Source organism: Oryctolagus cuniculus, chromosome 1 (genome assembly GCF_051225735.1).
Source record: "Oryctolagus cuniculus isolate XC-2025 breed Fujian yellow rabbit chromosome 1, ASM5122573v1, whole genome shotgun sequence".
NCBI lineage: Eukaryota > Metazoa > Chordata > Mammalia > Lagomorpha > Leporidae > Oryctolagus > Oryctolagus cuniculus.
In genome coordinates, this window is record NC_142867.1 from 767,721 (window position 1) to 784,468 (window position 16,748).

The 16,748-nt window shown below is 65.9% G+C and overlaps 1 protein-coding gene across 7 annotated transcripts in view; it reads left to right on the forward strand.

Annotated features, from left to right (window-relative positions):
- CARS1 (cysteinyl-tRNA synthetase 1) overlaps window positions 1–15,447 on the forward strand; it is a 36,853-nt gene extending 21,406 nt beyond the window's left edge. For 4 of the 7 annotated variants that reach the window (XM_070057370.2, XM_070057418.2, XM_070057311.2 and 1 more), the window contains 13 exons: window positions 1,878–1,990; window positions 2,863–2,991; window positions 3,595–3,724; window positions 4,276–4,379; window positions 4,522–4,619; window positions 4,926–5,115; window positions 6,114–6,182; window positions 8,490–8,571; window positions 13,420–13,500; window positions 14,111–14,178; window positions 14,815–14,874; window positions 15,067–15,150; window positions 15,244–15,447. In XM_070057370.2, the coding sequence (XP_069913471.2) occupies window positions 1,878–1,990; window positions 2,863–2,991; window positions 3,595–3,724; window positions 4,276–4,379; window positions 4,522–4,619; window positions 4,926–5,115; window positions 6,114–6,182; window positions 8,490–8,571; window positions 13,420–13,500; window positions 14,111–14,178; window positions 14,815–14,874; window positions 15,067–15,150; window positions 15,244–15,378 (1,343 nt within the window). In that variant the 3' untranslated portion in view covers window positions 15,379–15,447. Of the gene's footprint in view, window positions 1–1,877; window positions 2,471–2,862; window positions 2,992–3,594; window positions 3,725–4,275; window positions 4,380–4,521; window positions 4,620–4,925; window positions 5,116–6,113; window positions 6,183–8,334; window positions 8,438–8,489; window positions 8,572–13,419; window positions 13,501–14,110; window positions 14,179–14,814; window positions 14,875–15,066; window positions 15,151–15,243 lie in introns of all 7 variants that reach the window. The other 3 variants (XR_011382309.2, XR_016215657.1, XM_089306866.1) reach the window with 2 other exon arrangements.
- The last annotated feature ends 1,301 nt before the right edge of the window (window positions 15,448–16,748 follow it).

The window sequence follows — 16,748 nt, forward strand, 5'->3', positions numbered from 1 at the left end:
ACTCGGGCGTCCCAAACAGTGTCCTGTGTGTGTGACACGCACGGAGCACTGCCTGGGGCGGGAGGGTGCGCCTAGGGCCTGTGGGGCTGCAGGTCTGTCCGCTGCGGGGAGCCTCTGCCGTGCCCATGCCGCGCCCTCGCGGGGCAGAGAGCTGGACGGCGCCGCCAAGTGCGCACCCAGCCGGGAGGTCGCCTTGCGCCAGCCGCGGCACTCGTGTGTCGTTAAGAAGCGAGGATTGACGAGCCCAGTGTGCAGTCAGCAGAGCTGGGCAAGCAGCAGCTGCCTGGTGGGGGGAGAGGAGATGAAGTGCACGCGCTCACGAGGCCGAGCGCTGTCGCGTCACGGAGGCAGGAGAGAGAACCGACAGCTCCCCGCAGCCTCGCAGCAAACCCGGGCCAGGTGTCGGTGCTGGGGCAGCCGTACCCGCGCCAGCGTGCTGGCTCCCGGCCCCTGGCCTCGTAGGACTTGGGGAGTGACCAGCAGGTGGACAATTTCTCTCCCTGCCTTTCAAATTTAAAAGAAAAAAAAAAATCAGGACACAAACTGCGCATGACTTGCGATCTTGTTCTAAAAGCCCTTAGCGAACAGAGCAGGCACTGCAGGGCGAGAGCCGGGCAGAGGGCAGGCGAGGCGGGGCTGGGCGGGAGGGCCCTCGGGGTCCGGGCAGGGGGCCGCTCTGAAGGCCGCAGGAACAGCCCCAGCGCCTCGCTGCCTGGCCCCAGCTGCGTTGTTCTCGCTCTGAAACGCCATGTGCTCTGGGACCCGTTTGCTCGCCCACTGCCTGTAGGACAGGTGTGGCCGGGCAGCAGAGCTGCAGGCGGGCGGGACATTGCCCCCGCCATGTGACCACCCCGCCCCCAGGGCAGCCGGGGAGCATGGTGCTGTGTGGCTGTGCCACTAACTGGCACAGACGGGTGGTGGCACGGGCAGGCGCAGCCTCGGGCCCTGAGCGCTCCCGCCGGGCAGGAGGCACCTGGCGGGCAGGGCTGAGCCGAGCACAGCTGTGGGGGCGGGGGAGCGACGAGGCCAGAGGAGAGGAGGGGCCGTGTGGTCTGAAGTGGGCATGAGCATCGGCAGTGGCCGCGGGGGCTCTGGGTGGGAGAAGGGGGATGAGCCTTTGTCCTAACTTCTTGCAAAATACGTTTAAAAAAAATCGGGCACGAAGCTTCGTGCGTAGCCGTGCTCACGTCGAACCTGCAGACCAGTGCACGGAAGTGATACCGTAATGTTCCTGGGCCCAGGGCGACGGCGACTCCCTGGCCTGAGCGTCCTACGGCAGTGCACGCCTGTGTTTCCCAGTGTCCTCTTGGGTTTGATGGAGCCCGGCGCTTCCTGGAGGCCACAGCCGGGGCCCTGGCAGTGGCTTGGCCCTTGCTGCCGCGGGGCTCCCCACAAGGGGGCGCCAGCACGCAGGAAAGGCCCGCGGTCCCTGCCCGCCAGGGCTGGGCTCAGTCCTGGCCCCTGCTTGCCAGAGAAACTCCCTGTGGTGACGCCACGTTCCTTGCAGGGGCTCTGCCCACCTTGCACCCCGCGGGCTGCGGGCCGTGGGCCAGGTGTCTCGTGTCCGTGTGTCTCGCTCCTGTAAGAGCCGGTGCCAGGGGCCAGCAGCCCCGTGCCCACAGGAGCTGAGTGCCCGCTCTCCCCGCGGCTCAGCTCCTTGTGCGTCCTGGAGCAGCCTCAGGGGTCCCTCTGTGTGAGCCGGGATCCCTGAGCCGTGGCCCTGCGAGCTGCCCCCGCTCCCGCCCGGCACACTGTGGCTCCTGGCAGAGCCGGAAGAGGCCACGGGGCCAGGGTGGGGGTGTGGCTTCCCAGGGCTCGCTCGCATGCTGGCGTGCAAGGCTGGGGCTGGGTGTCCTGAGTCCCTGTCCCCCGCACAGGTGACCTGAGCGTCTCGGCAGACTGCCTGAGAGAGAAGCGCTCTCCCAACGACTTCGCGCTGTGGAAGGCCTCCAAGCCCGGGGAGCCATCCTGGCCGTGCCCGTGGGGCAAGGTGAGCAGCACCGGGCCTGAGGGCGTTGCCTGGCAGAGCCGGGGCCTCTGGCGCTCGCCTGCCCTCCGGGCCGCGTTGCCGGCTGTTCCCTGGGACAGCAGTGCCATCGCCAGTGCCTGGGGCGGGGGCGGGGGCTCTGGAAGTGACTCAGGCTGCAGCAGAGGCTGCTTTGAACTTTACGGGAGAGAGTGCCCCTTGGGTTCTTCTCTGCTGTTTGTTTAGACGTATGTCATTGAGTTGAAAGGCAGAATGACAGAGAGAGGTAGGTCTTCTGCCCTCTGGTGCACTCCCCAAATGGCTGCAGCAGCCAGGGCTGGGCCATGCTGGAGCCAGGAGCTTCCTCTGGGTCTCCCACGCGGGTGCAGGGGCCAGGCACTGGGGCCGTCTTCTGCTGCTTTCCCAGGTGCATCAGCAGGGACCGGATTGGAAGTGGAGCAGCCGGGACTCGAATCGGTGCCGTGAGGGATGCCGGGGCCACAGGTGCCGGCCCCATCCCTTAGGCTTTCCACTTGTGCAGTTTAACACCTGTTCCAATACAGTTCAGAGGGATTTTTAGTTTATTTGAAAGGCAGAGAGACAGCTCCTGTCTGCTGATTCACTCCCCAGATGCCCACAGCGGCCCAGCTGGGACCAAATCCAGGAGGCAGGACCCCAGGCACTGGGGCCACCACTGCTGCCTCCCAGGTCTGCATTAGCAGAGCTGGGGTGAGGAGCAGAGCCAGGTGCCGGCCCATGTGCTGCTGTGGGCACTGGCGGCCCAGCCCCCAGGCCAGACTCCCGCCCTGGGTCGCAGGGGTTAAGGTCCCTGCCTTGGAGCAGCGGAGGCCTTGGTGAGCCACGCAGGTCACCACGGGCCGCTTGGGTCTCTGCAGGGGCGTCCAGGATGGCACATCGAGTGCTCCGCCATGGCGGGCACCCTGCTGGGAGCTTCGATGGACATTCACGGAGGAGGGTTTGACCTGCGGTTCCCCCACCACGACAATGAGCTGGCACAGTCAGAGGTAGGGGGGAGCATGCTGTTCACCACAGTGCCAGGCGAGAGCCAGCCCCGGCCTTTCTTTTTTTCTTAGATTTATTTATTTAATCAGAGTTACAGAAAGACAGAGAGAGAGGTCTTCCATCTGCTGGTTCACTTCCCAGATGGCCACAACAGCTGGAGCTGGGCCGACCTGAAGCCAGGAGCCTGGAGCTTCCTCCAGGCCTCCTACACAGGGGCAGGGGCCCAAGTACTGGGGCCGTCTTCTACTGCTTTCCCAGGCCATAGCTGGATCGGAAGTGGAGCAGTCGGGACTTGAACTGGCGCTCATGGGATGCTGGCACTGCAGGTGGCAGCTTTACCCGCTGTGTCACAGCGCCACCCCCTCGCCCCGGCCTTTCCTGATGGAACCTGACACCTGCCTCTGGGTGGGTTGGTGGAATTCTGGTTTCCCACGGTGCAGACAGGCCGGTGTGAGCCAGCCGTGTCCGCTGCCCGGGGCGGCCCCACGCAGGCAGCGCGCAGCTCCTGGCAGGCCAGCAGGCGGGGGTGCGGTGCCCCCACACCACGCCCAGCCGGCAGTGGCCCTCGTGCCGCGGTGGCCGCAGCCTCCCCACGTCTCCTGCAGGCCTACTTTGAAAACGACTGCTGGGTCAGGTACTTCCTGCACACGGGCCACCTGACGATCGCGGGCTGCAAGATGTCCAAATCCCTGAAGAATTTCATCACCATTAAAGACGCCTTGCAGAAGCACTCAGGTGAGCGGGCCCACCCGGCGCCGCGGCAGCTTGGGGGGCCGGGGCGGAGAGCGAGGAGGCCGCGGCGGCTCGGGACAGGGGCCGGAGAGTGAGGAGGCCTCAGAGGCTTGGGGTGGGGGCTGGGGCGAGAGAGTGAGGAGGCCGTGGCGGCTCGGGGTGGGGCCCAGAGAGTGAGGAGGCCGCAGAGGCTCGGGGCCGGAGAGTGAGGAGGCCATGGGGGCTCGGGGCGGGGGCCGGGGCCGGAGAGTGAGGAGGCCGCGGCGGCTCGGGACAGGGGCCGGAGAGTGAGGAGGCCGCGGCGGCTCAGGGCAGGGGCTGGAGAGTGAGGAGGCCATGGAGGCTCGGGGTGGGGGCCAGGGCCGGAGAGTGAGGAGGCCGTGGGGGCTCGGGGCGGGGGCCGGAGAGTGAGGAGGCCGTGGGGGCTCGGGGTGGGGGCCAGGGCCGGAGAGTGAGGAGGCCGTGGGGGCTCAGGGCCGGGGCCGGAGAGTGAGGAGGCCGTGGGGGCTCGGGCGGGGGCCGGACTGTGGAGTGAGGGCCGCGGTCTCCTGCAGCGCGGCAGCTGCGGCTGGCCTTCCTCCTGCACTCCTGGAAGGACACGCTGGACTACTCCAGCAACACCATGGAGTCGGCGCTCCAGTACGAGAGGTTCCTGAACGTGAGTCCAGCTGCCGCGGGCGGAGTGTGTCCACTGCGGCCTGCACCTTCTCTCGCGGACACATGCATGGCGTTGGGCACCGCAGTCCAGGGCGGGGGCGGGGTGAGGGCGCCTGCCTGCTCACCGAGTCTCCCGTTTCCAGGAGTTCTTCCTCAATGTGAAGGACCTCCTGCGAGCCCCGGTGGACGCTGCCGGCCAGTTCGAGAAGTGGGAGGAGGAGGAGGCCGTGCTGAGTCACAGGTAAGGTGGCAGCACCCTCTCCTGGGCACCCTCCCCCAGGCCTGCCCTCTCCCTGGGGCCGACCTCTCCCTGGGATGCCCTCCCCCGGGTGCCCTCCCTCAGGCCCTCCCTCCCCCTGGGCTGCCCTCCCCCCCCTGGGCTGCCCTCCCCCTGGGGCTCGTCTGCTCTGGGGGCCCTGGTGGCGTGGGTCCCCCGGGCAGATGCTGTGCCTGCTGACGAGCAGCCCTCGGGCCGCTGGACCTCGTGGAGGGCGTCCACAGTGCGGTGTCTGGCCTGACCGTTCGTGCTGCTTCCTGTCTCGGTCAGCTTCTACGACAAGAAGGCGGCGGTACACAAAGCCTTGTGTGACAATGTAGACACTCGCACCGTCATGGAAGAGCTGCGGGCCTTGGTCAGCCAGTGCAACCTCTACATGGCGGCCCGGAAGGCCGCGAAGAGGAGGCCCAACCGCGGCCTGCTGCAGAGTGTCGCCCAGTACCTGACGCACCTGCTCAAGGTGAGCCGGGCGCCGCCCCTGTGGCCTAGACCCCCGATACCTGTGCAGCCTGGCTCCTCAGCACCGCTGTGCGTGCCGTGGGCGGCGCCCCGAGGCTTGTGGGACCTCAGGTGCCTGCTGCCTGGCCCTCTGCCTGTTGGGCTCTGGCGACCACAGCCTGGGGAGGTGGCCAGAGCTCGGCCCGGACTCGCCCAGCTGCACATGAGGACACCTCGGGCCTGGGTTCTGGGTGTTCAGAGCTGTACTTTTTAAAGATTTATTTATTTATTTGAAAGGCAGAGTTACAGAGAGGTAGAGGGAGAGAGAGAAAGAGAGAGGGAGGGAGGGAGGGAGGGAGGGAGGTCTTCCACCTGCTGGTTCACTCCCCAATTGGCCGCAATGCCCAGAGCTGTGCTGACCTGGAGCCAGGAGTGTCTTACAGGTCTCCCACGTGGGTGCAGGGGCCAAGGACCTGGGCCATCTTCTACTGCTCTCCCAGGCCACAGCAGGGGGCTGGATCGGAAGTGGAGCAGCCGGGACTAAAGCTGGCGCCCACGTGGGATGCCCACTCCGCCACAGTGCCGGGCCCAGAGCTGCACCTTCTTCCCCTTCCCGGTCGTGGGCTCCAGCAGAGGGGCGGCTCCTGGGCTCGCCGGCTGTGCTCATCCCAGGAGCGGCCCTGCGTGCGGCTGAAGTCTGTTTCTTCTTTTTTAAGACCTTTATTTATTTTACTTGAAACGGCAGAGACAGAGAGAGGTCTTCCCCTCACTGGTCACTCCCCGCATGGCCGCGCTGGCTGGAGCTGGGCAATCCAAAGCTAGGAGACAGGAGCTTCTAACAGGTTTCCCACGCAGGTGCAGGGGCCTGTGTGCTTTCTACTGCTTTCTCAGGCCACAGCAGGCAGCTGGATTGGAAGTGGAGCAGCTGGGACTCCATCCCGCGTGGGACGCGGCACTGCGGGTGGCGGCTCTACCCGCTACGCCACAGCGCCGGCCCCTGAAGTCTGCTTCTTTTCCTAGGTCTTCGGGGCCATTGAAGAGGAAAGCTCCCTGGGCTTCCCCGTCGGAGGGCCTGGACACAGCCTGGACGTAAGTAGGGCCGCTGGGCCCAGGGGCTGCTCCGGGGCCTCGGAATCTGCCCGTAGGCGCGCCTCCCTGCTCCGGCTCCCCTGGCGTCTCGTGGGCGTCTCTTACTCTCAAGCCTTGGACATACAGAGAGGGCGCTGGGGCCGTGCAGCCCGGACCCTTGCAGCCTGAGCCTCTGGCTGAGTCAGCGCCAGCTCTGGGTGCGGAGGGTGGGGTCAGCGTGGGGTGGGGCTTCGGTCGCTGACCATCCGCGCCGTGTGCAGCTCCTCCCGGGACACCGCCTGGCTGGGCGGCCTCTGTGCTGCTTGGGCTGCAGCCGTGTGGCGTCAGCAGCTCGCCACCCCGCAGGGCATGGCTTCGGGGCCCTCTGCCAGAATCCTCACTGCCAGCTCCCCCTCACGTAGCTGTTTTCTCTTTTTAAAGTTTGATTCATTTGAAGGGCAGAGTTAACAGAGAGGCAGAGAGAGAGAGAGATGTCTTCGTCCACTGGTTCACTTCCCAGAGGGCCACAACAGCCAGGCTGGGCCAGGCCAAAACCCCGAGCTGGGAGCTTCGTCCAGGTTTCCCACAAGGGTGCAGGGGCCCAAGCACTTGGGCCATGTTTGCTGCTCTCCCAGGCCATCAGCAGGGAGCTGGATTGGAAGTGGCACAGCCGGGACACGAACTGGCATCCCAGCACCCGTGTGGGGTCCTGGCGTCATGGGCAGCAGTTTTGCCCACTAGGCCACAACACCAACCCCCTTGGTACTTTACAGAAAGAACCTACACAGCTTCTGTGTCCTTGTGCAGGGGCCCCAGGACGTGTCTTAATGTGAAGTGCTGCCATGGCTGTGGGCGGCACGTCAGACCCCGGCGGCCCCCCGGAAGTCAGCCATGAGGCCCAAGACAGACGTTTCATGGCCATGGCGACTCAAATGAAGCCACATCTTGGGCCTCTGGTGTTACCCACATGGCCAGGTGCCTGAGCATGGTCATTTTGATGGCCAGGGGTCACCAGACCCAGGCCAACTTGGAGAGACCCTTGCGGCTCTCCTGAGAGCCCGAGTGGCTGCAGATGGGGACCTGAGGCCAGTCCGGCGGCTGCAAGGCTGGCGGCCTCTGTGCGAGGTTGGGCCCCAGGGAGCTGCACCCCGGGCTGGAGGCGCCTTGGCCCTGGCAGCTCCCCCCAGTTCCTGTTTCAGTCTGCTCACCAGCCCTGACGGACGGCACATGCAGGGAGGGGGTGGAGCTGGGGCTCAGTGGGAGCTGTGATGCCGTATCCCGAGTGGGCACCGAGTGGAGTCCTGGCTGCTCCACTTCCAGTCCAGCTCCCTGCTGTGCCAGGAAGGCAGCAGAATGTGGCCCAGGTGCTTGGGCCCCGCACCTGCGTGGGGGACCTGGAAGGAGCTCCTGGCTGTGGCCTGGCCCAGCTCCAGCCATTGCAGCCACTGGGAAGTGAACCAGCGGATGGAAGATCTCAATTCTCTCTCTCCCTCTCTCTCTGTCTCCTCTCTGTTACTCTGCCTTTCAAATAAATAAATTAATTTAAAAAAAATTTTTTTTAAATAAAATAACAGCAGAAAGCCTGTTTCACCCCCTAGCAGTGAGAGAAATGTAATTCAAAGGCTCTTCACAGAGACTGAGTCCCGCTGGGCTGCTGCGCTCAGTGGCGTGACTTTGCGATGGGCGCCTGGTCCCCGCCGTGGCTGTGGGAACCGGTCTCTGTGTCGGTGCTGTGTGTCCAGGCAGCAGGCAGCGCATGGACATGTGTAACTTTAAAGATTTGCTCCATTCATGTGTTGGAAAGGCAGAATGAGAGAGCGAGCTTCCGTCCACTGATTTCACTCCCCAAACGGCTGCGACAGCCAGAGCTGGGAAGCCAGGAGCCTAGAACTCCAACTGCGCCTCCCGAATATTTGGGGGCCGTCTTCGCTGCCTCCCAGGCACAGTTGTTGGGAAGCTGAGTGGAAGGCATAGCGGCCCACAAGCAGCTGGTACGGGGCGCAGCTTAACCACTGCCCCACATGGCCCCACACGCCCCCCAGGACACAAGCACGGGTGTGGCCGCTGACCAGACGCCGGCACGGCCCGGCTCTGCGTCCAGCCTGTGCTCCTAGAGAACCCCCCGAGACCGCGCGTTTGCTGTGGGGCAGAGTGACCACGCGTCCCGCCGCAGGTGCACGGGAAGCTCTGTCGGGCCCGCGTTCCTGAGCTGCGCGTCACTCGCACGCCAGTGTGGACCTGTGCCGTGCCGCGTGCTGCCGGGCGCCAGTCTGAGCGTAAGTACAAGGCGGCGCACTTCCCTGCGTGAACCTGAGCCTCTCCCCGCAGCTCGAGGCCACGGTCATGCCCTACCTGCAGGTGCTGTCGGAGTTCCGGGAAGGAGTGCGGAGGATCGCCCGCGAGAAAAAAGGTGAGGACCGGCGCGGCCGTGCCTGGCAGCCACAGATGCCCGCTGTGGGCAGGACCCCGACGTGGCGCTGCTGAGGGGGTAGGGCCGGGGCTTCTTTGCCTGCAGTCGTCGGTGGCAGAGGCGTGGGACAAGGCCCGGCCTGCTCGGCCTTGCCCCTGCACTGGGTGTGTGCTGCCCTGCCGGCCCGCATTCCTGCGGGGAAGCTGGCACTCCCGGGGTCGCTGCTCATGGCTGTAGCGGGCGAGCGCCTTGTACTTGGTGTTGCCGAGACGTGCCTCGCCATCCCTGCGCAGCCGCCCCTTTGCCCTCTGACGTCCCTGAGGTGCGTGTGGCTTAAGACTTGGGAGATGCTGCGCCAAACGGCCTGGCTGCCTCCCCGAGGGGCCTCCCTGGTGTGGGGCCTGGAGCAGAAGGGTCGGCTGGGCTGGGGCTGGCGGTCAGTGGGAGCGCAGCGCGTGGCGTCCACTCGCACAGTCCGCCATGGGGCTCCCCTGGCCCAGCGCTCCCTCTCCTGACAACAGCAGTCACCGCGTCTTGAGTGCGCGGGTCCTGCCGTGTCCGGGGACCATGGCCAGGACAGCCTTGCTCCCGCTGGGTGCCCTACCTGTCGGCAGGGATTCTTGCCCAGAGGCAGCCGTGCCTGGGCTGCCCCCTCGGGAGTGCCCAGTGCTCCCAGGGTGGAGCCCGCCTCTCCCAGTGCCTCTCCCCAGGCGGAGCCCGGCTCCTGTCCAGGGCCCGAAGGAGGCGTCCTCTGCGCCAAGACCTAGCAGGCAGCAGAGGACGCAGGTCCACACTGGCGTGTGAGTGACACGCAGCTCAGGGATGCGGCCTAACAGCTTCCCGTGCACCTCAGAGAGACAGTGGTCACTGTGCCCCAAGACCCAGCAGGCAGCGCGCTAAGCCTGGACGTACGTCCCAGCAGGCAGCCTCTAGAGGTCTCGGCTCCGCGCCTGCCGGCCGTGCGGGCAGCAGAGCCAGTCCTCCGGGGCTTCCGTGGGAGACGCGCAGACTCCCCGCTTGGCTCGGTTTAAGGTTGTACTTGCTGTCCTAAGAGCTTTGGTTTTTTAATTTACTTGAAAGGTAGAGTCACAGAGAGAGAGGTCTTCCATCTGCTGGTTCACTCCCCAGATGGCTGCAACAGCTGAGCTGGGCCAGGCCGGAGCCCGGAGCCAGGGGCTTCTTCCAGGTCTCCCGAGTGGGTGCAGGGCCCAGGGATTTGGACCCTCAACCTCTGCTTCCCCAGGCCTCAGGGGCGCCGCTGTTGCGGGCAGCGGAGGAACTCCGCACGTGGCGGCTGTCTGGGCAGTGAACCAGCGGATGGAAGTCTCCTCTGTCTCTCTGTTTCTCCACCTTCAAACAAATAAGTTTTAGGAAAAAAAAAAAAAACAGAAGCAGCTAGCACATCCCGTATCTGAGTACCTGGGTTCAACATCTGGTTCCACTCTTTTTTTTTTTTTTTTTTTTAAGATTTATTTATTTCTCAATCTATTTGAAAGGCAGGGCGACAGAAAGGAGAAAAAGCGAGGTGTCTTCCACCTGTTGGTTCATCCCCGATGAAGCCAGGAGTGGGGGACTCCACCCAGTCCTCCCCCACGGGCGGCAGGGCCCAGGCACCTGGGCTGCCCTCTGCTGCCTCCCCACACGCAGCCGCAGGGAGCCAGGTTGGAGCTGAACCAACGCCGTGCGGGTGCCGGCGCCAGCAGCGGTGGCTGAACCTGCACCCAGCGCGGCTCTGGCTGCACTCTGACCCCGGGCCCTGCTGGTTCAGACCTGGAGGCCGTGGTGAAGGCTCAGCTGGTTGGATGCCTGCCAGCCACGGGGGAGACCCAGATGGAGCTGTGGGCTTCCGGCTGCGCCCTGGCCCCGGCTCAGCGGTTGTAAGCATTTACCAGTGGGTCCAGCAGGCGGAGTGCTCTCTGTCGGACTTTCCCTCGCTCTCGAAGTTTTAAAAATGTTTTTACAACTTCCGGGACAAGCACGTATTTGGCACAGTGGTTCAGCTGCCTCGGGGGTGCCTGGAGGGAGCTGGCCTCACCGGCTGTGCACCCTGGGAGGCAGCAGGTGGGCCTTGCCACTGCACGGGAGACCCGGGATGAGTGCCCTGCTCCTGGCTCAGCCTGGCCCAGGGGATGGAGAGTTCTCTCTGACTCTCTCTCTTTCAAATAAAAGTTTTTAAAAATTTGGGGTCTGTGTGGCGTAGCGGGTAAAGCCACCACCTATGACACTGGCCTCCCAAATGGGCATCGGTTTGAGTCCTGGCTGCTGCACTTCCAGACCCAGATCCCTGCTAGTGGCCTGGGAAAAGCGGAAGGTGGCCCAACGGCGTGGGCACCTGCCACCCATGTGGGAGGCCCGGATAAAACTCCTGGGTTTGGCCTGGCTGAGCCCTGGCCGTTGTGGCCAACTGGAGAATGAACCAGCAGATGGAAGATCTCTCTCTTCCTCTCTATGTAACTCTGACGTTCAAATAAATAAAATCTGTAACAAAAATGTATTTTTATTTAACTGAAAGCCAGAGCAGTAGAGAGATAGCACTCAGTATACTAATGTGATGGAGTTGTTCCCTTTAAGACAGTTAGTTTTATGTGAATTCCACCAAATTATATTGCTCAAATCTAAAAAAAAATTTTTTTTTTCCCAATTAAAAAATGGCCATGGCCGGGGCTGGGCCGGGTAAAGCCAGGAGCCAGGGGCTTCGTCTGGGTCTCCTGCGTGGGGCAGGGGCCTGGGCACCTGGGCCACCTGCTGCTGCTCTCCCAGGCCATCAGCGGGGAGGGAGCTGGAGCGGAAGTGGAGCAGCCACTTGACCACAAGGCTTCACCCTCTGCACCACAGTGCCGGCCCCGTGATGAGGATCACGGAAAGTGGCGTTGTTTCAAGATTGATCTTATTTATTTGAGAGGCAGAGGGACAAAGAGCGAGAGGAAGGTCTTCCGTCACTGGTTCACCCCCCGATGGCCCCACAGCCAGATCTGGGCCAGGCCGAGGCCAGGTCTCCCACACGGTGCAGGGCCCGGCCCGGGGCCGTCCTCCACAGCTCTCCCAGGTGCGCTAGCAGGGAGCTGGAGCGCAAGTGGAGTGGCCAGGACACGTGGATGGCAGTGTTGCAGCCATGGCGTAGCCCGCGGTGCCACAGTGCCCGCCCTCACCGGCACCTTCACCACTGCGCCAAGCAGCTGCCCCAGCTGCAGTGGAAGTCCCCACCCGGGAAGCCTCTGCCGACTGGCATGACCCTGCCCACCTGCCTCCTCCGGCAGCACCGCGGCCCCTGGGGGCTCTGCTGAGCCAGCTCGCGTGTCTACCGCCGTCCCCGGCAGGACTTTGGTGCTCTCCAGCGTGGGCTGTGAGCTGTGCCGCTGCGGCGCTGGGGAGCCTGGATCTGTGTGCCCCGTGGTCAGGCCTGTGAGGCTGTGGGGCAGTGAGGAGTCTCCTTGAAGTTTCTGGGGCTGAAGACCTTTGAGGCCAGGTGCCCAGAGGCCCGCGGCGTTGGGCGAGGCGGCCCCCTCCCCTCTCTTCAGAGGCCTGACGCACGCAACCCCCTGGGCCCCATTCCTCCAGGGAGTGTGGCTGGTTGGGGGAGGCCTCATGGGGCCTACCCTGAGGGTTCCGTCACGGCGGGGCTGGGGTGGCGCAGGCCTGGGGTGAGGCCGTGAGCTCCCAGGAGGCGTGTCACCGTGGTGCGGGGTGCAGTCTTGCTCCCCTCCAATGGGTGTGCCGTCTGGGCTCCCGCCTCGATGTGTGCCCCAGGGTCAGGCGCTCCTCGGGTGGCTGGGGCAGAGCAAGGAACCCGACACGAGGGGCACTGCTCCGGGGGGGCTCAGACCTGGGGAGACGCTCAGGCGTGGCTGCTGTCGCGGTCCTGGGCCTGTCACGGGGGTGGTGGCTGCTGCCCAGTGCAGGGTCCTGCAAGCTGGGGAACAAGGTCAGGTTCCAGAGTCAAGGCCGCTCCTTGGAGAGCAGCGGCTGTGGGGACAGAAGGCTTTGTTTCCTGTCCTGCTGCTCCAGAGGCTCTGGGAGAGGGACCCGCCTCCACTCGGATACCTGGGGGCCAGGGCAGTGAGGGCCTCGCGTCGTCGTCCCCCCCCCCCGCCCCCGTCCCATCAGCCCTGAGGCTGGGGTGGAACCTGAGCGCCCGGAGAAGCTTGGGGGGGGTGGGCAGAGGGCGTGGCTGGGGCCCAGTCTTCCTGAGTGCACCCAGGACCAGGGGCTTGTCGGGGGCCGCATTCCCTGACCACTGCTCCCGACAGGAAGCCCTGCTCCTGGTGGCACTGGCCACTGGTTCTGTCTCTGATGCACACAGAGAAACTGGCCTGGAGATGAGAGTGTCCCCCACGGACCGAGGCCGCCGCCGGCAGTCTGGGTCCCACCCAGGCCTTTGGCGCAGTGTGTGGACCTTCCTGGCAGAGCCACGGCAAATCCTGCTGGCCCTGCGCCCTCTCAGGCTCTCAGGCCACCTGCGTGTGGGCAGCCACCTCCCACGGAGCCAGGCAGCAGTCTGCTTGGCTTGGCCTCGGCTCAGCTCCTTGCCTTCCGAGTCGTCACTCTCCTGCCCTCGGGGGTCCTGGGACAGCTCCAGCCCTGACCCCATGGAGCTCACAGTCCCGGGACCAGGCTGGCCTGGCCGTGGTGTGAGAACAGCCAAGCCTGCAGGACTCGAGCGGCACCGGGCACCTGGGGGCTGCCCCCGGCTCTCGGAGCGTCCAGAGCGACCAGGGAACTTGGGGCTCTTTCTGACGGCGCATCAGGTGGCGTCCCGGCCGCGGTGCTGGCCGGGCGCCTCTGGTCCTGGCCTGGCCCGGCCCGGCCCTGGGCCCGCTGTGTCTGACAGAACTCGTCTTCTGCCCACAGTCCCCGAGATTCTGCAGCTCACTGACACCCTCCGGGACGAGGTCCTGCCCGAGTTGGGGGTGCGGCTGGAAGACCACGAAGGTGGGTGAGGCCCTTGCGCTGTCGGCCGTGTTTCAGGGAGCCTGGGTGGCCGAGGAGGACACGGCGGAGGGGACAGGCCGCGGGGAGAAGTCCCAGGCGATTCTGAGTGTTGTGAGGAGTCCCAGAGCGGAGCCCCCAGCCGGGTCCCCGCAGTGCCCCCGGCGCTCACCGACCGGCAGCCACCAGGGCTGCCTCCAGTGTGTCCTGTTGGAGAGGCAGAGTGGCTGAGAGCGAGAGTGCGCTCACCCGGGCTTCCAGGGCTGAGCCAGTCTGGAGCCAGGAGCCAGGAGCTCCCTTGGGTCTCCCGCTGCCTCCCCAGGCACATTAGCAGGGAGCTGGACCAGAAGTGGAGCAGCCAGGACTGAACCCGGCTCTCCTGTGTGTTCCAAGCTGCGGCCTAGCCCGCCGCGCCGCGGGACCTGTCCATCCTCAGCTGAGGTCTTCCCTGTGACCCTGCCTCCGCAGCCGCCCCCACAGCACCAGTGTCCCCGTGTGCAGGAGGCCTGTGTTTCCGCCTTCGCCCGAGGGACCTGCCTGGAGCTGGTGCTGCCGGTGAGGGCGGTGAGGCGGCCCCGGGCCCCGGGGCTCTCACGGGCCGTCTGCTCCGCAGGGCTGCCGACCGTGGTGAAGCTGGTGGACAGGAACACGCTACTGAAGGAGAGAGAAGAGAAGAGGAGGGTCAGTGAGCCCGGCCACGCCCTGCCGGGGCCTGGTCCCCCGGGTTCTCATCTGGGGGCTCATTTGCTGTCCCAGTGTCCAGCGCCAGATGCAGCCAGGAAGGAGAGCCGTCTTCTCCAGCGGGCCCCCCAGGCCCCCCCCCCCCCAACTCAGAGACCCTCACCCTCAGCAGCCAGTGCAGGCAGTGGGACAGTCCGTGCTCAGAGCCGTGCTGTCTGGCAGGAGAGAGGGGCCCTCAGGGTGCAGGCCCTGCCCCTCCGCCACCCGCAGGTCTGAGGGCCCTCTTCCCTCCCTGGTGGCCTCGTCCAGTCCACCGCCTGTCACGTCCTCCCAAGACCCTCCTGTGCCCAGAGCAGTCCGACACCAGGACGTCCCAGGGGGCTGCGGCGTCTGCCCCGCTCCTGTCTAGGCAGTGGCTCCCCTGGGCCGGGTGCCCGGGGTCAGCCGGTGCAGAGCTGTCTCTGGCCGCCACGTGACTCCGCCCCTCCCAGGATGGGCTTCTCTGCTGCCCACCGTGTCCAGAGCAGGGCCAGCGAGAGTCCTGGGAGGAGTGGGTGGGGCGGGGAGGGCCCAGTGAGGTCAGCCTGCACCAGGCCCTTTGGTGAGGCCCCTCGCCGTCCTGTGCTGCTGCCCTAGGCTGAGGACGAGAAGCGGAGGAAGAAGGAGGAGGCCGCCAGGAGGAAGCAGGAGCAGGAGGTAGCGCGCGTGCGTTTTTCCGGGGTGGGGGCTGCCGGGCACGTGCACTCTGACCTCGTGCTCCACGGCTCAGCCGGCTACGCGGGGCCCTGCCCTGTGCCGCTGCTCCCGGAGGACCCCTGCCCTGCTTGGGACGGGGGAGCAGCCCGCGCGTGGGGCCCGGGGGCCGTGACCCTGCGTCCTGTGTTCCAGGCGGCAAAGCTGGCCAGGATGAAGATCCCGCCCAGCGAGATGTTCTTGTCCGAAAGTGACAAGTACTCCAAGTTTGATGACAACGTAAGGCCTCCTCCTTCCCGGGCTGTGGGAGTGCTCGGCCTCGGCCGGCTGGGGTGGGCCGTGCGTGGCTGACCAGGGGCCGCCCCGCTGCAGGGTCTGCCCACTCACGACTCGGAAGGCAAGGAGCTGAGCCGAGGCCAAGCCAAGAAGCTGAAGAAGCTCTTCGAGGCGCAGGGCAGGCTGCACCAGGAGTACCTGCAGATGGCTCAGAACGGGGGCTCCCCGTGAGGGCCGGCGGCTCCCCGTGCAGGCCGAGGCCTGCTCTGGCGGGTGCTAATAAAGCCTTGTGAACAGTGAGGCCCAGCCACCCTCCCTGCGCGCCGCTCAGCCGAGCCAGCCGAGGGCGGCCCACGCGCACGGCGATCGGCGAGTCCCTGCTGTGGGTGCCTTGAGTAGGAAGGAGGCTGCTCAGACTGGCAGATCCCGCCGAGCCCCAGACAGGCGGCTCAGGCCGGCCTGGCTCTGACAGTGCCCTGCAGCTTCTCCCCGGGCAGCCCCTGGCCAGCTGCTCACGACTGCCATCGGTGACAGCAGGCTCAGGACCTGCAGGCTGGTGGGGGAGATGGGGGCCTCAGCCCCGAGGTGCAGTGTCGGGGCCACGCCCACGCCCAGACACGCCTGACGTCCTTGGTTGTGGCGGAAGCAGAAGCCAGAACCTGCGAGGCCTGTGCCAGGACCTGGGTGCTGTCCACTTGCTGTGTGTGCCCAGCAGACCCTGCGCCCCGGCCCTGCTCGTACGAAGCTGCCCTTGGTCAGGCAGTGCCGTGTGAGGCCAGGGCGAGGGCTCGGGCGCTGCTTCACACCTGTGCCGGTGACGCACGCGTGCGCTGTGGCAGAGCCGGGCCCCAGCCTGTGGTCGGGGGCGCTTGGTGCAGCGAGGGGCAGCAGCGTGGCCTGCGTCGGCGAGGACGCTCTGGGCATCTGTGCGTGGCGTGTGCAGTGCCCGTCCGGGAACAGCGTCCCCAGAACCAAGCGCAGCAGGCTTGTCCCAGCCGCCTCCTGTTCCGGTGTCAGCACTCGGCACTGGGCTGGCGGGGCCGTCACGCCCTGCACCCGGGTCCCGAGAGGGAGGCCTGTTAGGACCTAACCTGCGGGGTGGCGATGCCCTCCCCCCCCCCCCCCCGTGAGCGTGGGGGATGGGACGTCCGGTAGCTGTTCCAGAAAGTGCCACCTGCCGCGAAGTCACTTGTCAGAGCGGTGACCTCGGGGAAGAGGGCGGCTTCGCTGACAGAATCTGCCGCCGTCCTAGCAGGGTTTGTCCTGAGGCCGGAGAGTCCAGGAGGGTCCCGCGGAGCCAGCAGCCACGCGAGTGGCGGCTGGCAGAGTTGTGCTCGGGCGCCATGGGCCCTGGCAGAGCCAGTGAGCGCCCTGGCGCCGGCCGCCGCATTTTGACGGGAGGTCGGGGAGGTCCCTGCTGCCCGCGACGGGTCAGGCCAGCGCCGTGATGCCGGAGCACCGGTTCTGGTCCCGGCCGCTCCGCTTCCCGTCCGGCTCCCTGGGACTGCCACAGAAGACGGCCCAGGTGGGGCTGCAGGCTCCTGGCTTCAGCCTGGCCCAGACCGGCCCAGACTGGCTCAGTCTGCCGTCCAGTGGCGTAA